The sequence below is a fragment of the Lasiosphaeria miniovina genome (assembly GCF_030549165.1).
Source record: "Lasiosphaeria miniovina strain SMH2392-1A chromosome Unknown B0T26scaffold_6, whole genome shotgun sequence".
NCBI classification, from domain to species: domain Eukaryota; kingdom Fungi; phylum Ascomycota; class Sordariomycetes; order Sordariales; family Lasiosphaeriaceae; genus Lasiosphaeria; species Lasiosphaeria miniovina.
Window position 1 is genome coordinate 4,084,210 of NW_026848225.1, and position 24,508 is coordinate 4,108,717.

General features: G+C 52.3%; 4 protein-coding genes across 4 annotated transcripts; 1 reads left to right on the forward strand and 3 right to left on the reverse strand.

Annotated features, from left to right (window-relative positions):
- Window positions 1-15,675: 15,675 nt before the first annotated feature.
- B0T26DRAFT_724332 (uncharacterized protein) lies at window positions 15,676-16,165 on the reverse strand. The gene has a single exon (XM_060442682.1). The coding sequence runs from the start codon at window positions 16,118-16,120 to the stop codon at window positions 15,965-15,967; it is 156 nt and encodes a 51-aa protein (XP_060293507.1). The 5' UTR covers window positions 16,121-16,165; the 3' UTR covers window positions 15,676-15,964.
- B0T26DRAFT_724333 (uncharacterized protein) lies at window positions 16,166-16,693 on the reverse strand. Its single transcript, XM_060442683.1, has one exon. The coding sequence runs from the start codon at window positions 16,576-16,578 to the stop codon at window positions 16,387-16,389; it is 192 nt and encodes a 63-aa protein (XP_060293508.1). The 5' UTR covers window positions 16,579-16,693; the 3' UTR covers window positions 16,166-16,386.
- A 2,294-nt stretch (window positions 16,694-18,987) lies between these two features.
- B0T26DRAFT_724338 (aspartic peptidase domain-containing protein) lies at window positions 18,988-20,340 on the reverse strand. Its single transcript, XM_060442684.1, has 2 exons — window positions 20,111-20,340; window positions 18,988-20,039 (listed from the first exon to the last, which is right to left on the reverse strand). Exons 1-2 carry the CDS (start codon window positions 20,151-20,153, stop codon window positions 19,207-19,209), a joined length of 876 nt encoding a protein of 291 aa, XP_060293509.1. The 5' UTR covers window positions 20,154-20,340; the 3' UTR covers window positions 18,988-19,206.
- A 1,800-nt stretch (window positions 20,341-22,140) lies between these two features.
- Window positions 22,141-23,977, forward strand: B0T26DRAFT_787555 (uncharacterized protein; the record flags this gene model as incomplete). Its single annotated transcript, XM_060446795.1, has 3 exons — window positions 22,141-22,818; window positions 22,894-22,980; window positions 23,288-23,977. The coding sequence occupies 3 exons, from the start codon at window positions 22,141-22,143 to the stop codon at window positions 23,975-23,977; spliced, it is 1,455 nt and encodes a 484-aa protein (XP_060293510.1).
- Between the last annotated feature and the right edge of the window lie 531 nt (window positions 23,978-24,508).

Sequence of the window (24,508 nt, forward strand, 5' to 3'; positions counted from 1 at the left end):
CATGGAAAGTCGAGGAGCTGCTTGCTAGATGGAAGCAAGGAAGAAAATTCATTTACCTCGTAAAGTGGGAAGGTTTTCTGGATGAAGAAAATACATAGGAGCCACGAGAAGGAATAGATCCGGATCTGGCCGTCCAGTTTGATGGAGCCTACTTAGAGCAAGGAGGAAACCACTTCGGAGTGGAACTGCTCGATAAACGGACACGTCGTGGAAAAGTTGAGTATTTAGTAAGATGGAAGGGTCGGCCCATTACCGAAAATTCCTGGGAGAAAGGGTCAACAATAAGCCAGAAGCGGATTATAGAATTCGAAGTAAGCGCAAGGAACGGGGTGGCGCTTTGAAGGAGGAACTAGTATAGAGAAGTAATTAATGAACTAAGAATAATTAATGGCAATGAAGTCTTTGAATCTAGTACTGTGGGATTTTTAATCCCATTTGTCGACGTGCTTGGTGCGTCTGCCTTGCGTCTCATCTGAGGACGGCACGGGCTCTCTCGCCGCTTGTAGAGCTGAGCTAGTGCCTTTATGAGGCTCATACGCAATGGGTAGAGCGCCTTCCTATTGAGCACGTCTGCAGCCTGTGAGAATAGCCGAGCTACCTGAGCCCGCTCGGGCAGCTCGTACTGCCGGCGCGGCCTCACGGCTGGCTCAGCGGCCAGCGCCACCTGTGCGGCGCACTGTTCGCACAGTTTAACACGCACAGCATGGTGGGGGTGCCCTTTGCCGCCAATGCAGTCATCTTCAATGAGTGAGTGGTCCCCAGGCGTGATGGCCGTGCAGTGACCAGGTCACTTACCCGAGGCAGCGGTGGGCCTCGCGAAGCAGGGCCACTCCACAAGTTTCATTTCCATCTTGGCGAGGAGGGGTTCTCGCAGGCCCCCCCATAAAAAAAGGCGCCCTAACCCGCATTCATATCTGCTACCCGCAAATTTTTGCTGGGGCTCAGATAGACCCATTTGGACCCACATTGCACAGAATGGCTCTTTTCTTCGTGTGTTATGATCGGTTCAAATGTGTATTTGTGGTTCTACCCCCCTACAAATCTAGAGAATCGGGTCCGCAGGCCCCCCCACTGGGGCGTAGCCCCTCTTTAAGCTTGCAGAGATAAGGTTCTCTAACTTGTGCCGCCGAGTGCTGCCTGGTGTGACACACCTCGAGAAAGCCGGACGCCAAAAGCGAGAAGGCTACCGCAAGAGTTATGGCAACGTGGGGTAATATATTCCACACCACGTTCCTGCTACGCCTATCACTCCCTGATTTCCCGCACTTGCGTGGTTGCCGTCCACACCCTCCTCTTCGTTACGCACCCAAGCCGGGCGTTTCCTGTCGTTGCACTGCATCAGAGGCATTGTGGACGGCACTGCTATTCGTCCAAACATGCCTTCTGCAGGTGGGCTTCTTATCGCTGGTAGATATATGGCCAACTATATCATTGCCTCTCTCTCCGTCTCATACTATGCCTACATCTCGACCCTACTTTCTTCCATCTGCTTTTCAAGTTTGCTCCGTGTCACCCAGTACAAGCTCGACTGCGCATTTACTTCACTTCGAAGACAGAATGCCCCAGGTAAAGTCACCAACAGGAAGCGTCCGCTCGCTAGTGATTGCTAATACGATATTAATAGAGAGTCTGCGTGCCTTGTAGTGGGACCGGCTTTGTCTATAGAACTTGCCTCAGATGTGGAGGACTTGGAAGATGGAAGAACATTCTTAGTTGGTATCCTTGCGGGAATTGTGCAATGAAGGGCCAGTTTAAGGTATCTTGTGTCTGTTGCAATGAAACGGGGAAATTTGGTAAGCCTTCAATTTCCTGGTCAGCTTTCAACTGTACATGTAGGCACGTGTCGCTAAATTAATTAAGTCTTCTAAATTTTAGAAGATGGTCAAGGATCTGTATTGCAACAAGTTATTCTTCCTTCCACGAATACATCAAGAGTTCGCCTCTATGTGTAATATGAAAGGGCCCCTTGCGTAGCAACTGGCCGCATTGGGCCCCTGCCTCCCAATCCCAATGTGGCGGGGGCACGCCTGGGCACCAAGCTCGCTGGAAAGTGTGAGGGGCAACCCCTCCAGGGGTTTCAAATGTTAGATTGGTACGTGCCATACTCACTCACTATCCCTAGTAAATTCACGTACCAGCTAACGTTTCATATCTGCCAACTCCACTCAGGCCACGAAATAGGTCCAGAATCAACCTACGCTTCCCACCCACGGGAAACGCCTAGCTGCCGTGCAGCGAACATTCGATGCCATGTGCGCATCGCCGACCACGTCACGCGCCTATTCCGGAGAATCACCTGTCCCGATCCTTTGTCCTAGTTTTGCCACTTTGTAACCCACCTGAACTCTATTAGATGATGAACAAGTTCATTGCGAGCGCAGATGACGTCTGTTACTCGCATTAGAAAACATGTAAGAGAGACGAAAGTCAGGTGCTACGTCATGTGAGAGTTCCTGCCTAGATTGCTGCCGTGGTTGTCGAAGTGAAAGTACCGCTGCCTTGTTGCTCGTTAGCAATACGATATTGCGAAACTTGAGTCTAAGCCGCGTTAATAGGTGGAAGGCGTGCGCCATCGCTGCGAGTTCTCTAGAGTGTACGGATTATGCTGTGATCTCGTACCGAGTGTGGAGTAGAAGGTCCTGAGCATTGGCTTGCTACGTGTTGAGACTGCCAGCTGAGTGGCTCCACCGATTCCCACCAAGCCGTTCCGTACTGAGTAGCTCACCGCAACCCGTACTGCCTACGGCTCTTCGATCCTTTCTACTGCTGTCTCGTCGGTGATAGTCTGCACCCGCTTCTCCCATGGCGCCAGTGTGAACGGATTGATAGTTTCGAGTTCTTCCATTGCAAAGTCCTTAAGTACGTCTGCTACTTCGTAGAGCGGCGAGCGGTGTTGGTTTCTGAATTTCCGCATCTGTGACGTGTTCCTGCGGAGTGGTTGGTATCGGGCAACGTATGGATTTCTGTCCATAGCTTGATTATCCGTCTCCAGAACCGGTCCTGCGCCGGCGTGATGTGGGTCTCTGCTTCTGCTACGCTTGTTGCTACCGTGAGGAACGTCCCGACGATCGCCTGCGCTCCTACTCTCTGGACTCGATTGATGGGCCCTATAAGCTTGTCCTTGAACGCGTGCATCCACACAATCGAGGCGTAGTCCACCACCGGGCCGACCGTTGACGTGAAGAGTTGACGTGCCATTGCGGGTGACAAGCCTCCTAGCCGTTTTAGCTCGGGGGCTGCTTCGAGGCCTTTGGCGGAGGCCTGCGCTATGTATTCCATGTACTTGACCTTGGCGTCTATGACCTATAAAGATTAGATGATATGTCGGGTTCGTGTTCTGGTGTATCCTGTGAGGACGTATTTGAGTAGTGTGAAAGCCCGGTGGCCTGCGTGCCACCGCTCTCCCAACAGGTTGGCACCGCATTGGATGCAGTATATGTGGGAAGGCCAGCCGTGCCGCTGGATGATGGCGCCAAGGGTGCATGAGCCGAGACACTGTCGATAAGCTCCTGTCTATTATCCCCGCCAGAATACCGAGCCGTATCTGCCCCATTCACCAACCTTCCCCTAACGTTTGGTGAGCAGCCGTGCTGTGTTGTGTCCTCTTTGCTGTGTTCAGCGATGGCCTCAGTGACGGTTTCTCTGCCTAGGAGGAATTAGCAACTCGTCCAATCTAGAAAACGATGTAGTACCTTGATCATTGTCGTCTTCAATCTCTTGAGTAGCCTGCCCCTGAGTGGCTTGACTCTGAGTGGCTATCCCCTGAGCTATCCCCTGAGTGGCTTGCCCGGCGCCCCCCTAGGTGGCCTGCTCGTGGACGACTTGCTGTTGAGTGGCCTGCTCCTGAGTGGCCTGCTGGTGAGTCGATTCCGGGAGCCGTGTTAAGGGCTAAAACTTGCAGACCAGCTTCTCTCGTCTCGTCCGGAAGAACTGCCCGCCCATGTCCTCTCCCCATTCATGCCCTTGTTTCTTCGTTGACCCACCACCACGAATGACCTCTGAATCGGAGACAGAGCCCACCCGTACCACAGGCCCCAGGGTGGTAGCACAGTGATGCCAATAAAGCAACTTAAATAAAGCAAAGAAAATAAAGCAACTGGTAAATAAAGCAAAGCGCCCTCGGAATAAAGCAAATAGGTCAGGGCCTTTATTTGCTTTATTTACTTTCTTTGCCAAGAAAGGGGTGGGGCAGGGGCCCTGGTAGTCGCATCGACCTGACGATTCCGAATACTGCCAGGCTCAGCTGCACTCTGAACGCAACGCGCCGCCCGGTACTCCGAAGCATGCCTAAGCAGATCCTAGATGTTATCAACATCCCAGAGGCAGACCTCGCTCCCGACCTCCTCGACCAGCCCAAAATAACCTCACGCGATGGAAAAGCCTTTATATGAGAGAAATGGGAGCGCCGCAAGCGGTCTAGGAACAGCTAGATCAATACTTATGGATATTGGCTTGTGCAGGTGGTCAACAATAGTCTGGGTCCCTCTTGGCGGTGCTGTTCCCGCTGCTTTGACACTCTCTACAGCGGAAAGGCTACTACCAGCGCCGCCGGTCACCTCCACACCAAACATTTGATATACGAAGATTCTGTACAAGAAGGAGAGCCGCCGGTTAAAAAACAGCGGTCGGTAGCGGACCTACAACAAGTCTCCCTGAGGCCACCGGTATCTGACACCTAGGCGGAAAGGTTTAAGTCTGCACTATTGAATTGGATTGTGACTTCTGATATATCGTTTTCTGTGATCCAAAGCACTGACTTTCGTACTATACTCTCTATTCTAGACCCAGCATCAACGGCCAACCTTCTCCCACACTCCCATCAAACTATCAGCACCTGGGTCAACGACCGCTATCGAAAGGAGGTCCTTAACCTTCAAGCAGAGCTCCAGACAGCACTCCCGCCAAGAAAACACGTCTCCTTCGATCTCTAGACCTCGCCTAATAGCTACGCATTGCTCGGTATCGTAGTGCACTTCGTTGACACCTCGGGCGCGACCCAGGCACGTTTATTGAAGCTTGCGCCCGTCAAAGGAAGCCACAGCGGTGAGAACCTCGCTCCTATTATCCACGAAGTCATCCAATCTTTTGGCTTGAGTAGTAATACAGGCTATTTTCAGGCAGATAACGCAGACGCGAACGATACGTGTATCCTCCATCTTCTTCAGCTCCTCCATCCGTCCGAATCACCGGTATCGGTCGACGAACGCCACTCGAAACAGCGCGTCCGTTGTATCGGCCATATTATCAACCTCGTTGCCCAGGCGTTCCTCGAGGGCAATAACAAGAAGCGGCTCAGGTCCTTGAACGAGGGAACTTACGAATATAGGAACGCCTTAGAGGAGAATCAACAACTAGAGCAGTAGCGATCATTCGGGCCGCTTAGAAGGCTTCATAACTTCGCCAAGTTCGTCAGGGCTAACCCGCAACGCCGTTTAGAGTTTATCGAGATCACAAGAGGTGGAATAACCGAGGAAGAACTAGACGAGTTTGGCCTCATGGCGAAGGAACACGCCGGCTTGCAGCTCAAATCGGATAACGCCACGCGTTGGAACTCGGTATATTCGATGATAGAGAGGGCGTTGAAGCTCCGGGACTCTGTTGACGTATATTCCCACCGCCTTGCTAGCCATAAGGATGTGAAGAAGCGGCTCCCCGCAGCCGACCTACTCAACACCGAGGACTGGGCTATTTTATCCTCCCTACTAGGTATCTTGAAGCCATTTCACATCTACACCAAGCAGTTGGAGGGGAACCGGGCGGTCTTTGCAGGCGTTATTCCCACCGCTTACAAGATCCTGGAGGACCTTCGTCTCGCGCGCCAGACCCATCGCCAACAAGCCCCTCCCGGCTCAAACATTACCGTCGCGAACCCAGACCTCCCTCGGCTCCTTCGTAGGCGAGCCCGGGCACTCTATCAACAACCTTCCGTCGTCCCCGATCCAGATCTTGGCCCCAGCGGCTTCAGCGCTATTGACGTAAGCCTCACGAAGGCAATTCACAAGCTTGACCTGGATATCATGGAAGAGAGCCCAGTCTACTGGGCGGCTGTCCTCCTTCATCCCGGCTACCGAAAGAGACTGATCTACAAGACCCTCGAAATTGGGCGGGCCGAACAGGTGCTTTTTGACGCTAAGGGGTTCATCAAAAGCGAGATAGTTAGGCTAGGAGCCAGCCAGAGTCCCCCTACTACAACCGCCAGCATCGGGACTGACCTCAAGCCATTCCACGAGCACCTTCTAGGACCAGACTTTTACGAGGAGCCGGAACCTGGATCGTCTGACAAGCTGACCACATACCTAGAAGATCCGCCTGTACCCTGTGATGTACCGATTCAATGGTGGCTTGCTCAAAAAAACTAGTTTCCCCTGCTATATCGGGTAGCAGTTGAGCTCTTGAGCATCCCGGCAATGAGTGACGAGTGCGAGCGGGTCTTTAGTACAGCGAAATTGACTATCGCGAGTCAGAGACACCGGCTGTTGGATGAGAAGATTGGCCAACTTGTATTTATCAAGTGTTTGTTGCGAGGGCGGCGGTTGTGATGGAGACTCAGGGGCAGGCTGGCTGGGACCTGGTTTTGTTTGGGAGGACCGGGCCGGAACAACCTATTCCGGAGGTCTTGGCACCCTTTGCAAATAAAGCAAAGCGGGCATCACGTAAAACAAAGAGAGCCTCGAATTTAACAAATAAAGGAAACCTGGTCGTTCCTTTATTTGCTTTGCTTTATTGGCATCGCTGCACTATTCAGGGCTACCTCATAACCTTTAACCAGTCGGCGAATAGCTTGTGAAATTGGCGAATCTGGCTTTGGTGGCCGTTGCTGGTGTAATTGGCTAGCATGGGCTGTAAGTTGGATTAGGTTATAAGGAGTCTCAGCAGGTTGTGGGCTTCCAGTAGGACTAGGTGTAGTGGTGTTGTTGACTGGGCCGGCAGTGGCGTCTGTGACCGAGCGGCCGCGGCAGCACCGGAAGTGGCTGTCACGGCATGGCCCGTGCATGACGTGCACGTGGCCCACAACCACCTATTTCCCCGCGTCCTGCGCGGTCTCTGCCATAGCTTCCTTCTTCATCTTTAGATTCTACGAATTCAGCAATGATTACTGCAGCCTCGTCTCCTTACGTTGACTGAGCCGTGATAGTGGCGCCTGTGACTGGGTCGACCGCGGTCCCGGCAGTGGTGCCTGTAGCCGAACTGGCTGCGGCAGCTGTGCCTGGGCTGGAGGTGGCGCCCGTGACTGGACCAGCCACGGTGCCGTTGACTGGGCCAGTGGTGGCGCCTGTGACTCGAACTTGAAGTCTCCGTAATACTCGGCTTGGATCAATGGGCTGTAAGCCGGCCCCGGCAAATCCAGCTTGGATATTCCAAGCCGAGAGGCCTAGTGGTCGGGCTTGTATATACAAAGTAAGAAAATCGAGTTTATCAATATGGTTGACCCCAGCAAAGAGTTTTTGTTGTACTAAGCTGCCGTAGAATGGTTTGAGTGGTGAAAAACAGCCAACATCGAGTGGTTGGCATAGGTGAGAGGAGTGTGGTGGCATTTGCATGACCACAATCTTATTATCTCGACAATATTGTTCAAAGGCTGGGGTGACGTGGTTACCATGACCATCAAGGATCAGAAGTCGGTATTGGCCTACAGCCCGCCGTCGAGTGTTTGGATCAAAGATTTTGGTTAACCACTCAAAGCAGTGATCATCATCAGTCCAACTGTTGGAATAGCGATACTGGTGACCGCACACTAGCAGGGAGGAAGCAGAGATCGCGCGAGTACGCACGTGCAAGTAGGCACGTGCGGCGCGCGGACCTCTCACACACACACAAAAACCCCGGTCGCACGCAGAACCTACCTTGGTTCCGGAGAGAGAGAGAGGGGGAATAGACACAACATGACCCCGGGTAGATCTACCAACCCTTCGACCTGTAGGATCCCTACGTAGTTTGAGTACCACGAACACTATCAGTAGTATATCCACGTGGGCCAGGTGGTGGGTGATTCAGCCGCTTAGCTGCATTTTAGCGCCAAAAAACGCCCGTGCGATCAGCACGTTAAAAGATCCTACCATATGCACTGTCGGCCCCGCCGAAGGAGGCCACGAAAAGAGTGCAAAAAGGGTCTTAAAAAAGGTCAAAAAATTTGAAGAAAAGGTTTAAAGGAGGGTTTTAATCGGGGCTCTAAAATGGCTCGAAAAGCAAGGTAAAAGGTGGTTTTATTTGCGAGTTATTTTGGCTTATGGCCCACAAGTCTTGCTTTGCGGCTGGCCCGTAGCTGCTTACAAAACTTGTCAATGGAGCAGCCAATTTGCTGCTGTTGAAGATGAACTATGCGGACGGCAGCTTCCTTGCTCGTACGCTGGGCTCGCACAATCCGCTGAACCTCCTTAACAACTTCGGACCGTAAAGAATACCACTGCAGTTCAGTCTGCCGGCCGGCCCGCCACCGGTTCCCCCATCTCCGATCAAGAGTAGCCACGGCCGGCCCGCCCTGGAGGCCAACAGTCCACTCACGCCAAAGGTCTGCCACCGTCCTGACTGCACGGCTCATACGGTACTGTGGCGGCTGTTCTTCTCCTCCTTCGACCGGTAGCCAGCTAATTGTGGGAGCCGGGCTGCAAAGGCGGCTAGTAGCAGAGCCATACTGGCTTTGTTCATCTGGGCCAGCTCCCGGCCTAGCCATAGGGCCAGCTCCCGGCCTAGCCATAGGGCCAGCTCCCGGCCCATTTATAGGGCCAGTTCGTTGGCCCGCTTCGGCTAGGACCGGCTGTGGAGCGGTTGCTTGTATATGGACTGTAAGACCAGCAGAAAGGATATTGTGGAGCTTAACTGTCTGCTGCGACTGGGCCTCGATAAGCCGCATCTCGGTGGCTTGGAGCTTTGCTGTGAGCTCTAGGACCCGGGCCTCATTACGAGCATCGATCGATTTTAAGTAGTCTGATAGGACTGGAAGCGCTTGGGTTAACACAGCCAGTTGGCTGGGCCGCTCTTCTTCCTGTACGAAAGCAGCCACCTGCTTGGCGAATGGCTTATATCCCGGGTGTTGGAATACTGGGTGGCTCCAAACTGGGCTGTTCGGGAACCTATCCATCAGGACAGCCGAGTCTTGTAGAACTACCCCACGGAGGTAAAAAAGGAGGTTAGTAAAGCCCATAGCAGCTAGATCGTTAATTTGGCCAGGCTCTGGGCCAAACCGGCCTTGCCACTGGTCCAACTGCGGCCAAATCATCGAAAGGAGGTCGGCTGGCGGCGCCACGCCGGCCCTCCGGACCTCAAAGCATCCCATCTGCGGAGGATGGCCGGCCATAGTACGCATAAACGTGCGGGGCAGGGAGTTGAGGTAACAGCCGATCATCTGCTCTTGGTTCCAACGGCCGGCCCGGCGGATTTGATCCTCGCTAACACCCTTCAATTCGGCCACCTTCGCTCCCGAGCTACGGCCGATGTGTGTCTTCTTTTGGGAGCTGATCCCGGCATACGAGAGGGCCCGGGCCGCCCACTCCCGTTGCGAGTTGTCGGAGAGACCTGCCGTCCGCCCCGTACTACTGCTCGTAATCAGGCGGATGTCGTACCACGCCGGCCGCTAGCTAAAGTCTAGGAACGGCTCTTCTGTAAGATCCCAGCGAAAAAGGAGGTAAAATGCGAGGCCGCTCAATGCACAAATCAGTGGCTTGCGGTTCCGTAGGGCCCCGGCTGTCTCGAGCCGGCCGTGCTGGTTGGTCTTCCCGGCCCGCGTCGTCATAATTAACGGCATACAAGGAGTAGGGCCTTCGTCCGGGAACTCAAAGGTAAATAGATCGGATAGCTCTAAAGCCCTCCGGTCGCCTCCACGTGTGAGCATATAGTGGCCAAGAAGCAGGTCGACAAGGGTCCGTAGGTGGTTCTCGGCTGGGCCGGTGGCTGTATGTACCCACAGCTCGTGGCATATCGTCTCGAACTCCAGCTCCGTATAGCCATCCAGCAGAGTATCAGAACCTTTATCCGCATAGCTGGTCTTGGCCTGCTCGGCATCGCGCCGCTGTAAGGACTTGAGATAGTCCCGGACATTGTCTTCGCGTGGAGATGGGTGGATGTTCATACCGCGTGCCTGTTGCGTGCGGTAGAGATCCGTAATTGCCGTGATATAGCTACGGACCGATCGCCAGGCTAGCCGTGTCTCTTCTTGTGGGGTATCCACGGCCGCCTTCCGGCTTTTGGCTCGTAACGGCCGGCTGGTGACGCTCTTGGTGAGGAAGTAAAGGAGCTTGTCTTCTGTAACGGTATCCCCATCGTAATACTGCTGTAGCCTACAGAAATTTTGGAATTCCCGCTGCTTTAGCTCGTACGTAGAGGTCGTATTCTTTGGCCGCATATTGTGGATTACCGAGAGGATGCTTTGCGCGTTGGCGCGTAGTTCTGCGTTGTTGTGTGCGTCGCGTTGCACGCGTCCCAAGCCTAGGACAGGGGGTAGGCCGCTAACCGTAATCACATCCCCACTCTGGCCGCCAGCCGGAGCCGTAGCCGGAGCCGGCTGCGCCGCCGGCGCCCTCTGTCGCTTGCGGGCCATAGTTAAAAAGAGGTCAATTGATCGATAAGATGCGCAGGAAGCTGGCTAGCTCTACGGCTAGCCGGCCAGACGTGGAGCGAGCGAGAGGCCTTATACGCATTCGAGCAGCCAACTCGCTGGCACGCCCCGCGGGCAGGCTGGTCAATAGGGGGCCACAGCGGCTCGATCAGCCAAGCTAGCCTAGTTACAGCGGCCTGTCTAACTGGGAAGCGCTGTAGCGCTAGCGTACTAGACCCAACTCAGCTGCGCAATCAGCTGAGTGGATGGAGAGACTGGGATCTAGGCTGCATTTGTGTGGTGGCCTGGTGTGGAGATCCCAAAATACGATAGGCCGGCGAGCGCAAGGTGGGGCACGGGCCATAGTCAGCCGGCTCAGCGAGAGCTCAGCGAGGGCTCGGATACCATCATCTTCATCGGCTACGCCTTGTAATATAGCTACGAAAGTGGCTCAACTACAAAATGTCCACTCCCTCGACACAAGATACCGAGGAATCTCTGGTATCTCAAGAAACTATTCAGTCAAGTCTACATGATCATCTTCGACAGCCACTATCGACTGAGCCTTCACACAAAGGCAAAAATCGTCTCTACTATTGCCAATACTGCCCTTGGTTTGGGCAAAGCACCACGAATGTACGACTTCACCTTCGCAAGCATGCTATCACCCTCGAAGCCCCATCTCGTACGGCATCTCAATCTCTTCATTTCTTATACAACAAGGCATCGGAAATCGATCAGACTTCTGAATTGGATACCCGAGTTATGAGGAAGATTCTCAACCAGAAAACCCTCAATGAAGCCCTTGTTGCTATGATTGTCACCCAAAATCTTCCCTTCCGGATTATCGAGAGCCCATTCTTTCGTGCCTTTTGTCAGGAGCTAAATCCTGAGGCTCAGAGTCTTATCTCATCACATTCGACGCTTAAACTACGGATTAGCAGCTCGTTCAATCTTCATAAAGATATTCTACGGAAGAAGCTCCAATCAGCGCTCTCAACAATCCACCTTGCTCTGGATATTTGGACTTCTCCAAATCACAAGCTATTCCTAGGGATTTGTGCTCAATTTGTGGATTTCGAAACCGAGGAATTAGTCAAGGCCCTAATCGCTCTACCTTCTATTCCTTCACACCACTCTGAGGTCCAGCACGATATTCTCTTCCAAACTCTTCAGGATTTCGGAATCTATCACAAGATTGGGGCATTTATCGGCGATAATGCTACCTCTAATGACAAACTTTGTTTACTTCTCGATTCGAAGTTTGAAGAAGAAGGCCTCTATTGGAAGGCGTCAGAGAATCGAATCAGATGTACGGGGCATATTATCAACCTAGCAGTCCAATCGTTTCTTTTCCAAAAGGATGAAGAAGAAGAAGATTTCGAATCGGGCTTCTTTCGCAATATCGGCCCCCTTGGAAAGCTTCATAATATCGTCATCCACATCCGTGGTTCAGTCTCTCGTACGAATCAGTTTAAAACTCTTGCCGGCCGGAATATTCCTCTCGATAATAGCACAAGGTGGAATAGCTGGTACGAGATGTTAAGAGTTGCACTGGAAAAGGAATCAGCCCTTGATACCTATTCGAAAGCTTGGTACGAAGAGCTGAAGTCTGACTTTCTTTCTCCGCAAGATTGGGAGATTCTTCGATTTATCCAATCCTTCCTTAAGCCGTTTTATTCAGCAACAAAAACTACTGAGGGAGATCATGCAACAATCGACCGAGTTCTTCTTGTTATGGATGCGTTGGTTCAGCATTATAGGAGGAGCCAGGAAACCTTCAAATCTAATCCCTTTATCTCTCAACGAATCCAAAAGAGCTGGCAGACTTTCGACAAATACTATGCCAAAACGGAAGATACTCCGTATTATGCTGCTGCGATTCTTTTCCATCCTTCGAGGAAGACTGAATATCTCAAGTATAATTGGGAGAAAAAATGGGTCAAGCCAGCAATCCAAGCGGTCAAAACGCTCTGGATCAACTTCAAAGGAGCAGAAAATAAACCACAGTCAGCTCTTCTGATTGAGAAGGAGAGGAGCCAAGATCAGAATCCGAATCCGAATGATGATTTGGATACCTTAATGCGAGGTCTTGAGAACTTTCCAAGGCCACCAAGCAAAGATGAACTTGAAGAGTACTTGTCAGAGCCACCTCGTCAAATCGAAGGATCATCTCTCTATTGGTGGCTCCGTATAGAGCAACGAAGACGCTGGCCGAAGCTATCTCAATTGGCAATCAACATCCTATCAATCCCGGCAATGAGTGCTGAGCCGGAAAGGGTCATTTCTGGGGCTCGTCGTACGATAACGTGGGAAAGAATGCGACTAGGAGAAAGTACAGTGGAAATGCTTGAATGCTTGAAGCATTGGATTAGGTCAGGGCTTACGGGGGAGCCAGGATGTATTCGAGAACGAGTTGTGGAGGTTGAGGCGGAGATAGATTGATAGCTGACTAAGCATTATCAATGTTATCGATATTTATCGACGATATCGCACGATTATCGGCGATAAGCGATATTTATCGTTGCCCCAGCGATAATATTTCGCCCACCCTGGGCCGCCGCCAGCCGGTGCCGAAGTGTACTCCTCGGCACACAGTATTTTGCTGCCGCCTGGCACATACTGCCGCCGTCTCGCACGAACTTCATTGCGGTCAACATCTCCAATTCGCTGTATTTAGGCATGGTAAATAGAGGATTGATTGAGCTCTCGATTAACCAAGAAATGGAAGAATTTGGTCTTGTTTTGAGGAAGTTGCGGTGTGAAGAAGAGAAATCGGTCAATCACCCTTGGTGTAAGTGCATGGTGGCTTGCGCATGGGCCAAATGTAGGGCCTGGCCAAATCTGGGTTAGTTAACTTAAGCGAGAGGAGATTACTTTAACCATGTATGACTTGCCAGTCCCACCGCCGCCGTCAACCTGGATTCGAAGTGGTGTTGGATTTTGGCCTTGGATAGTTGCCTTATGATGCTTTAGAATAGCATCATACACAAGCCGTTGTTTGGCGTTTAGGGCATCGCAAGCCTTTCGTGGCATCTGCTCAACGTCGTAGTTGCCAGGAGTATCTCCCCGGAGCTCTTTCTAGTAGCCTCCGGTATTGAAATCTTCGTAGGAATAAAGGCTGATGTGTCGAGTCCAGTCGTAGTTAAGGTCAATATCACGGCGGCCAAGCAAATCTGCCTCCTCTTCAGGTAGTCGCAAGTCAGGAACCATACGTGCCATCTCGTGCCAATCCTCAAGGGTGATATCACCCACATCACCCCTAGCCTCAAACTCATCCTCGTCTGGTTTGGGGTCCTCTTTGTCTTCAACACCATAGTGATCATCTGGGTGGTGGTGTTGACTGGCACAGTGCTCGTAGGCCAATTCGTAGCTTTCAAACTGTAGATAGTCAACTACGTAAAGGTCTGTAACTTGACGATGTGGATGGCTTAGTAGCAGCTTTACACGACAGAAATCGGGCCATTGCTGGTGTGAGCGAATAGACTTGTACTTGGGATAGTAGTACAACACCCTAGATCGAGCGGGAGGCTGCCACATACTCCACCTTAAGGGATTCCGTGCCTTGAAGTTCCAGTTCTTAAGAAACTCGACGTATGCCACATCCTCCATCTCAACTGGCCGTTGAAGGTACTTATCGCAGACATTTGACGTATCTTCAACATCACCGTCGGCGGTGACATTGACACCGTCGACGGTGACATTGAGAGGCCGAGCATGCTGCTCTCGAGGCCGGCAGTCAACGCTTTGTACCACTCGGCTATCGTCTTGGAGAGGGAGGCCGAGTAAGATATGGCTGATCTCCTGGGCTGAGTAATCCCTCTCCCCCACCAGCTTATTCATCAGCTTGGATACGAACGACAGCATTGAGTTCCTGTCAGAAACGTAAGGCATTATACTACGCGCAATCTGCGTGTAATTATGTATTAGTCTGGGTCTCTGACTTGCTACAGTACTTTGCAGCATAGTTGACAACAGCCTGTACACCAATGCAAGGCGAGCAGTCGGTGTTGGCAAGCCAGCAAAGCGAGATAATTGGGTTGTACTGGTTCATATAGGTATCGTTCCGCTGAGCCTCAAACCGCCACCACTTCTTCCCAAGCTTCCAAATAAGGGGAACTGAAAGCGGCATGTCGGCTGTGGAGGGGGACATTCTTCAACTGGCTGGCCGGCTGGCTGGCCGGCTGGCTGGCCGCCTCTCTCGCCAGCCTTTCGAGCTTGTTCAGCATCTTTCTTTGTTAGCCGAAGACAATATGCTGTAGAGCAGTGGTGGCGTTGACAGCGGTTGACAATTCGATTAAGCCACTCCCACGTGACGTTGGTTTCGAGAGGGTTAACAGATAGGGGGTTACCCTCATCGGCACCCTGGCCTCTCTGTGGGTTCATAGCCGTAATGTGGTACCCCCAGACCTTAGCAAAGCGATCTCGTGACTCTTGCGTCGACATATCTGGATCTGGGCTTTTATCGAACCAGTACAGACCATGAGCATGGCTGCTCCCACGACCCTGCCACTCGTAACGATACCAAAAGTCAACCAGGTTAAACTTCTTCTCCAAGACAATCTTTCGAAACAGCTTATTCCGGGAGTGGAAATGCCACGCCGCAGTGTGTGGGTTCTCTCGTAGCAACTGGCGTGACCTAGCCATCCGCGTAGGCTCGTCTAGAACTTTCCACTCCTCATACCCAGGCATATGCTAGTATAGCCTCTGCCAGTGCAGGTCGGCAGGGCTCTGGGTGATAAGCGTAGCTGGTACGCCTAGGCATTAGGCAAACGCCTCACACTCGCGGCAGCGTCGGTACCAAAAGGGGCGGGTACCTTTAATTACACCAGCAAAACGCGAGACGCGGTTCAAGATAGCCTGGGCCTCTGGCTGCTCTGGCTAGTGCCTGTTGGAGATCTTCTTTTGTAAGCGGCGTACGATGGTGCTTGCCCACGTAGAACTTGCTGCTGCTGCGGGCTTGTTGGCGCATCAATGTGTTTAGGGCAATAAAGCGAAAGCTGTGATGCTTTGCAAACCTGCCGTCCTCCCACTTCATGGCGTGCTCGATATATTCCTGGTAACTGATGTTACGCTGCCTTGGCTCAACAAAATCTGCTGTGCCATGGGGAAAGAGGGTAGGGCAAGCTAGAGAGAGCAAGGCATACTTCTGGTTAAATTCATCCAAAGGCGTGCGACGGATAGATGGCATCTGCAGCTAGTGTGCGGCTTGAGGATTGGCTGGCTGTAGGGGAACCTGCTCGGCATCTTCTGTAACAGTCTTTTCAACATGGCCACGGGGCTGGTTAAGCTCGGTCTCTTGGATTAGCAAGTTGGGCACAGCAGCTTCATCTACAACATCACCATCTTCAGGCTCCGGCTCTTCAACTAATTCATCAGCAGGGCCAAAATCGGCAAGTACGCCCGTTGTATCGTTGACCTCATAGATGGTAGTTAGTCAAATACATTGCCATCCTCGGGGAGCTGAGAGAGATTGTCGTAGTTAAGGGTAAAGTCTCTGGAGCCAGGGTGATTGGCGGCGAGAAGCTTGAGCCAGGCCTCGATGGCTGCGCGGCGGACGTGGAATCGTCGGCAGAACTGCCGATCCATCTGGGCCACATTCTCAGAACCGCGTGGCCGAAGGATAACAATGTCTAAATCTCTAGGTAAGAGAGGTAGCTCATTGTAAACCTTACCAACATCGCGCAAGAAATGCACAACATGCCCACGATATTGATACTGCTACCCACGAACCTATAGTTTGTTAGTTGCTACTCCTCGCTACACGTATCACTACTACGTACTATAAATACAGTGACGCTAACGTGGACCCTTGAAATAAACATCTCCTCCAATGGCTCTAGCCGGGGCAAGTCTTAAGGTATAGAGCCAAAGTCTGAGTTGTTGTTGGCAGAAAAGAAGAAAGGCTCATCCCCACGCTTCTTATCATCCTTATCGTGGCAATGCTTACAAACTCCATCAGGCTTCAGCTCTACATCGAACCATCGCCTTTTACAGCGTAGGCAATACTGCATCTTCTCTACAGCAAGTGCTTCATCGAATTCCATCTTGATGGCGAGGTCTTCCTCGTCAAGGGGCGACTCCTTGTCGGCCCCTGTAAATTGAGGAGATGGCTTGTCGAATTCGCGGAGCGTGCGTTCTGTGGAAGGCGGTCGTCTGCGGAGGCGGCCGACAGGGTTTCTTGCAAGACGCGGGCGTCCTCGGCGACGGCCGCCAGCAGGCGAGAAGGGAAAGGGTAGTGGCTGCTGTAGAGGGGGGCGGCCAATAGGGTTTTGTGCTAGACGCGGACGGCCGCGGCGACGAACACGAGCCGGTGAGAAGAGAGAAGATGGTGGCGGCCGCCGCAGAGAAGGCCGCCCCTGTCGGGGGAGCTATGGTGGTGTGACTGGGCCTGGATTATTGTTATCGTCTTTTCTCTCTTCCTCCTGGGCAGCTTTCTGGGATTCTTCTGACTGGGTAGAGGGAGGGCAACCGGTAGCAAGCCCATGGGGGTCTCTAGGCTGGAGAAAAGGCGGGAGAGTGCTATCGGCATTGCTAGGAGGTTGTTGTTGGTGAAGAAGATTGCTCATTGTCGGGGTCTGGGAAGTTTCTCCACCATGGTGTCGCTCAACACGGTGGCGTCGCTGGATAGCGGAAATCTCATTGCGCGCAGCTGCCATTTCGGTCGAATCCGTAGCAACACGGCCGCCTTCGTGGTACCGCTCAGAAAGAAAGCGATGGGTGAGATTTTGCCGAGGCACAGGGGCAGGAGGTGGGTTTAGGCTATCCCCTCGGGCAGCTGCAGCAGCCGATTGGATTATGGAGGTTGATCCATCTCTCAAGGTATTAAATTAGTAAATAGAAGAACAATGATAACAGAACAGGTGACATTACCTGCGCCTTTTTGCGGTTGCGGCAATCTGCACAATCAAGAACGGTCCGGCGAGGCCCTCGGAAGGACTGGAATTGATCAAGAGGCTTCTCGACGCTCCAGGAGTTACAGACTTGACGGGCAGCCGCCGTAGAAGCGTCCGCCATGGATACTAAATAGCCCGGCCATAACGGGCAAAGCTATACCACGGTTGGAATAAGGTTGGTTGTAAAGAATAAGAAGCCTGCAAGATTTATCAAGGCACTGCAACACAACCGATTGTTGGAGGAAAAGTATTGTGGTGGGGCAAGGAAATTCAACGCGGGGCACAAGAAACGAAATTGCCGCAAGTGCCGCACATGCACGTAGTCACGTGCATCTACCCTTCTCCACCACTACCCGCCCCAGTATTTAAACGCTTGCATCTCAACCAAAACCAATTGTATTCAAAATCTAACATCAGATCTGGAATTGCCTTACCGTTACACATGCAATGGTACTGGGTGCATTGATTTTAGGGCCAGTTGGCTGGTTTTGTCGACTGTAGTTGGTCTTGGCTAAGTCTCTGGCCTCCCGTCAGCCAATCCGCGTAGGGAATTAGGACCCACACTTTCTTATCAGTTTCTTTATCAATTTTGTATGGGAATTTTGGAAAGTTTGAGCGTAATATTGTCCTTCGGACAGAATTATACTAGAAAAGGTAAAACAAAGTTTAAATGCGCCGGCCGATAGAGGACAGGCTTTCGACGTACGGGCGATAAGCTGAGCCCGACAAACGAAAAAGCAATATAAGGTATGTCGGTTACTAAACAAGTATGTTTCGACGCACATGAGTAGCAGGAACTTGTTTATTTAGGAAGAAGACCACGATTCGCTTTGGGGTAATGATGAGTTCACAAAAAATGATTGTTAAAAGGGGCAAGAGACAAGTCCTTATTACTACTGAAGTGGCTCTTGTGCTTGCGATAGGGCAAAACTAGGTATAGTGTGTCACGGCCGGCTTGGAATGAGGGCGGAACTCCTCTATTGGGCGCTATAGACGAAGATTCTAAACTAAAGGGAAAAGGGAAAAGAAGCTCAAAAGCCTCCCCTCGCGAGATTCTTCCAGGGCGTCTCAAGGTGGGGCTCTGGCTGGTCGGGTGGACCCACCCAACTGGCGTCTGATTAGTCAGAGCGTCTGGGAGGCCTGGAGGACCAGGCCCTCACATAGTGGACTCGTTATAGTGTGTAATTAATTGCCAAGGTTGTGCTCGAGAAGCCCTCTTGAAGAGTGACTCCCAGGTTGCTGGATTTTTAATCCCGGCTTGCTACGGTTGACTCTAGAAAGCCGAACCACTAGTGGGAGTATTGACACATTATGGTAGTCGACGCTAACCCGGCTTCTCCGAAGTATCTCGAGGTAGTGTCACACTACGGGATACGCCGCGGTCGGGAAAGTCGTTAGATACATCTAACACACCCTCGAATGCAAAAAGAGTCCCATGTCACGAGCCTTGGCAGGGCAAACCATAATGGCCCGTGCGCTCTCGGCAGCCCACTATACCCCCGCACCCTCGATCGTACCTTTATAGACTTTCTTTCTTTCTTTCTTTACTTTTAGAATCCTAAGACAATGGTATAGCCATACTAGCGACTTTTCTTCCTAGATGCTGTTGACCGCCGTCACATCCCACATATAGTCTCTACCAAGAAGCTAGCGCTAAAAGTTACCCTTTGCTTACACTCCGTCGTCAGTCATAAATAATATAAACCCACATTTGCTGCTCCTTGCCCAACCTGTCTTTCCATATCCCGTTCTCTCTCACCCGCCTACTCTAGCCAGAATCTAAAGTATTATAGAACTCAGCACCCTAGCTCCCACCGCCACTAACACCGCCATCATTACCCCGGCCGCCTCCCCACCCGCGCCCCTCACGCCCCTCGCGCCGGCACTCGTTACGGCAAACGCCGAGGCAGCTGCATAGCTCGTCGGGCTGGCCGTAACCACCCCATCCGCAATCTGCGCCTGGCTCGGCGCGGGCGTTGAGCTCGGTACGGTGGCGCTCAGGCTCCCAAAGGCGACGATATTCGAGTCGGTGACGTTGAACTTAGTCTGCGCCAGCGCGACCTCGTCGTTGACCAGGTCGTAGATCACAAACGCAGAGCTCAGGAACGTGTCGCCTAGAACCAGGGCGTCGCTCGACGAGCTGACGGCGCGGATGCCAAACTCGCAGGCGTCTTGTCCCTTGTTGGGGCCCTGCGTAAAGTTGCCGACGACGGGGAGAACGAGCTCGGACATGGCCACGTTGATGGTGGCGCCGTTTGCGCCGCCGAAGCCGAAGGCGAACGAGCCGCCGCCGCGGGCGTAGCTGTAGGGCACCACGGGCGTGCCGGAGTCCGAGTCGACGGCCACGCCGGCTTCCTTGTAGATCTGCGAGACCAGGTCGGAGGGCAGGAAGGAGAGGGTCGTGCCGGAGTCGAGAACGACGGAGGCTGGGAAGGAGGTGGAGCCGAGCTTGTCGCTGCCGGACTTGCTGTAAGCGGTAACGGAGGTGAGCTTGACGGCGAACTCATTGATAGTGGAGGGGGATTTGGTCGGGTAGAGCTGGAGGCGGGTCAGCGGGCCGGTGAACTTGGCCGTGTCGATGCCGCCGAAGAGGATATTGCCTGTGCTGGCGGCTGTTTATACAAGTCAGTAACCGATAGGACCAGAAAAAATGACGAAAAAGGAGAGATGGAGTCTAATATACCTAAATCGTTCAGCCACATACTGTAGACGAGAGTCGACGTCATACCCTCCACGGCCAGCTACTCTAGCAGGTTCGCGTATGGCTGCTGGAGCACGCCGCTCTCGACGCCGGCCTCGTTGGCTGGGTAGCCGACACCGGCGAGGCCGAAGGGGATGTCGGTGTCGAGGCCAATGCTCATGGATAGGTTCCGGAGCGTGGCGCCGCCGACGACAATGACGTCGTTGAAGTAGTCGCCCTTAGATTCGACCCAAAATACAACGCCTGCAGCGGCCGCGTCTGCAATTGCACACGGAACGCGCACGTGCCGTACTGCGCCAGGGTGACCCGCCGCGCCGCTCTTATCGGGCGAGGCGCCCCCGCCGCCTGCAGCTCGGCCGCCGTCACGGTCCAGTACCCACACGTCGTCCAGGGGTAGGCAGCCACGATGGCTTTGCAGTCGGCGGCGAGCGGGGCGCCGGCGTTAAAGGTGTTGCGCGGCGAGGCTTCGCCGCAGAGGTCCTGCCTCGCGGAAGCCGGCGCTGCAGGACTTGTAGACGGCGCGGGCGGCGAGACGAAGAAAGAGGTTGAACAGACGCACCCCAACCCCCCGCACAAGGATGTAGTTGCGATACCGCCACCGCGTTCCTCGGGCTTGAGTCTCCCCAGGCTGTACCGCATGAAAGCTAAGGTATGGAACTTGACGAATAAGAGAAGCACTCGTATTTGAATCTTTCAAGAAGTCCATCGACGGGGAGGACAGTACTATACTCGTCAATTAATTAGTTGACTGCAGCTCCGTTTGGGCGGCCCGGGTGGTCGCGGGGCTGGAAGCCGTGGTGTTGACGGCGTCGGTTCCGATGGTGACCGCCTGGTCTTTTCATATGTTCAAGCAACTCAAAAGCTGCAAAGACGCGCGGCAAGAAGCACATTCTGCAGGGCTTCTCAAAAGTGATGAGGTAACAGTCTAGGACTATCTTATCGCGACCTTTCGCGAGAGAGGCCTAGGGAGTCATTTTCATTCACAGTAAACTTGTACCCGCAAGCCGGCGGCTGCTATGTAAAATTCAGGGTGCAGGGGCTGGGTATCACGTGACAGAGATGTTTGAGAGGCGAAACAACTTGGATGACAAAATCTGTAATGACAAGTTTTGTTAGAAACTCTAGGATGACCTTCGCATCGCATGCCCTTCCCAGGTTGGCAACCGCCGAATGTATGCCTGTAGTACGGCAAAAGAGGGTTCCCGTCAAGGCCTGCATACAGCACACAAGTGATCTGGGCCTTCGGGAAACGAGATACAAGGGGGTCATTCTTCAAGAAGAAAGCAAGATATCGGACTCGCTCCACGCGCCCGTTACAAGCCAGTCTCGAACCTGGTCTGCTTTCAAGTTCTCACTCCAATTTTTTCGGTTAGCCGACCGGCCTGAATTTTGAGGCGGCTTACCAAATCCAAGTCCGAGTTTGTTCCACAATGCGGAACCCAATTAGGTTAATATGGGTGCCTGAGGCCCACAGCGTGCCACAACCCCTGCCCCTTGGCCCGTTTCAAACTAATAAAAGCAAAAGATGGCCCACCACAACCCCCATGCCCTTTTGGCTCGTTTCAAACTAAAAAAAAGCAAAAGATGGCCCACCACAGCCCCCGTGCCCCTTTGGCCCGTTTCAAACTAATAAAAGCAAAAGATGGCCCGGGAGGTCGGCTTGCTTCAACAGCGCATGGTGTGAATTTGGTATTCCGATTTTGTCTCAAGCTGTCGCCCATGCAGCCAGTCATTGGCTAGGAAGGAGTTGGCAATAATCTCGGACCTTTCCGGGCGTCGAGAACAGGACTCCTTTGAAACTGGGGAAGCTCATTTGACGGATCTCGTTTTCCCAAGGTATTTATTATAAAGGCGTGGTCATGTTCTACCGTTTTTTCGGCTTACTTACTCAGCGTGCCGTCTTTTTCATCCGTATTCCTCTTTATATTGATTATCTTGTCACATTTTATCATCTCTTTTTCATTACTGATCGAGAAATATCTGCCGCCGTCCCATCCCATTTAGTTGCTCCAATGCCACGCTTTGAGCCCAACGATTATGAAGCGCATTTGTTTGACATATACGCGGAATCCGAATTTGCTAAGCAAGCGTTCCAAGCAAGATTTACTGAGCAAGCGCTCGACGTAAAACCTCGAGTGAAGAAAAGCGATAAAGGGGAGCTTTTTATCCAAGTGTACCCCACAATCGCCGAGTATAAGAACGAGAAGCGAGCAGGCCGGCTTCTGACGTTCGGCAACATCCCAGGCGACCCAAGCCACACCGATATATCAGTCGAAAAAGAGTTCGTCGGTTACGAATCCTACCTATACCTGGATCCTGATCATGGGAGCCTCTTCCTCCACGTTCTCAAAGGAAGAGCCAAAATCTCGGTGAATGACCAGAATGATCAGGCACAAGTCAGCGAATCTTCTATGCCAGGCACTCACCTACACATCCCCGATACTACGGACTCGGTTATCATCGAAATGGGCACAAAGGGTTACAAATTCAGCATTCATTGGAAAGATCACCACAAGGCCACAGCGCCAACGCATCCTAGGTCTTTGGAAATACGCTCGTTCTTAGGTCGGCTATGGGAGCGGCAACCTGATAACCTGCTCTCACCGGATCAGCTATCTCCATGGATTCTTGGCCGGTACGGGGACCTGAAGCCGCTCGCCCGTCGTTCTAAGACGGACGGTACCACGAAGGTAATAGAACTGGAAAAAACTCTTTATTCCACCGTGTATAGAAGGGTAGTAAATAATCGCACCGTTGGAAAAAAGACGTTTGCAGTCAAGGAGGCGACCAAGGGGGATAGTGTCGCGTGGGCAGGACAAAAGGAGCTCTTCTGGCTTAAAAAACTGCGTCACGTAAGTCTTTCAATCCTCACATACCTACCTACCTACATATGGAAAGGTCTGCCACATAGTGATTCTCACCGCAGTTTATACCTAGGAAAACATTGTCAGGCTCATTAGGTATACAGAGGTGCCAGTGAAGGCACAGGAGCCGAGACCGACGGCACTCGTTTTCAGAGAACTCAGAAATTTATCGGAGCTCAATTGGAACTACCATAAAGTAAACATAAACGGAGTACTCTACTGCGAAAAACCCGCCCTCGGGAAGAGACCGGAATGGCTGGGGGACCTGGTGGTTGACGTCTTGTCAGCCTTGCAGTATTTGACGGAACAGAAGCTCGCGCACAGAGACCTCAAACAGGAGAACATTCTATTCGAAGAGGTTCATGTGCCCATGGATCACCCCAAAGATATCGCAAGCACAAAATATTTATTCCAACTTATAGATTTCGCATTTGTTACGCGTCAAGACGATCTGAAATCAGTGCCCGCGTTCGGAAGTTACAGAATACGGGAAGGGGGGAACCCCACTCACCCGGGGGTCGACCTAGCGGAGTTTCCTCCTATACTCTTCGAACTTATGGGAATCACGTGCGACGACGAAGAAGACGAGCTCGACAACAAAGGATGGGACAGGAAGGCCAAAGCCCTAGGCGCAGTGAACTTGGTCTTTCACGAACACATACCGGATCTCGATGACATCTTAAAGTCGGGGGAGAATGAGCAACAAGTTAACCAAAAGCTCCATGACCGTTATCTCAAAAAGGCTCGTGGGCTCCTTCACCATAAAAACGCAACGGGTCAATCTATTATCCCTCAGGGGTACCATGACATGTACGAGGCCGCAGACCCGAATTGCACCACTACGGCGCTTAACATCCTCGAGAAATTCAGAAAGAACCACGACTACTTACTGCCGCCCCTGAAGACGACAGCTGCAAGCAACTTGGCGGCAATCACGAATGATACTTCTACTCTCAAGATCACACCAGGGAGCTCAAAACACTGAAGTAAAGAAACTTCAAAGTGTCTTACAAGATTAGCAGGAATAAGAGACCAGAAACTGTGCGTATGTGGGTATATTGCGGCCTGGTGCCACAGATATAGAGAAGCGAAAATGTAGCTTCCCTCGGCCTTTCGTATCTAGACAGGTTATTAGGGAGGTAGTTAGTAGTTGGCTGGCCCAGCTTGATCATAACATCCGAGTTTAGCCTCAGATTCTCCTGTGCTCGGCTTATGACATGGAGATTACGCGCACTCAGCACTCCAATTTCCAGCCACTGGTGTCGTGCATGCTGCTCGTCGATTTCCTTCCGTTTGGGCGATGTCAGGCACTGTCACGGCGGGTGCCGTGGTGGTGTCAATGACGTAGTGCTGGAGTGTGGTCTGTGCGTATCTATCACGTGGTCCGCACCATACCTAGAACCCCGCGCCTTGCCCGCTCCCCGCAACATCTTCCTTTTCCTTCTTTAGCTTTAGATTCCACAATACAGGTTACGGTTATACTGCGTGTTATGCCAGTCGAATCCTCTCCTTCGTG

Coding starts and splice junctions, on each gene's coding strand:
- B0T26DRAFT_724332 (XM_060442682.1), bottom strand. CDS start 16,120: ATGGATCGGCAGTTCTGCCGACGATTCCACGTCCGCCGCGCAGCCATC.
- B0T26DRAFT_724338 (XM_060442684.1), bottom strand. CDS start 20,153: ATGACGTCGACTCTCGTCTACAGTATGTGGCTGAACGATTTAG. Junction 20,040..20,110: donor TATGTGGCTGAACGATTTAG/GTATATTAGACT, acceptor TTGTATAAACAG/CCGCCAGCACAGGCAATATC.
- B0T26DRAFT_724333 (XM_060442683.1), bottom strand. CDS start 16,578: ATGGAATTCGATGAAGCACTTGCTGTAGAGAAGATGCAGTATTGCCTA.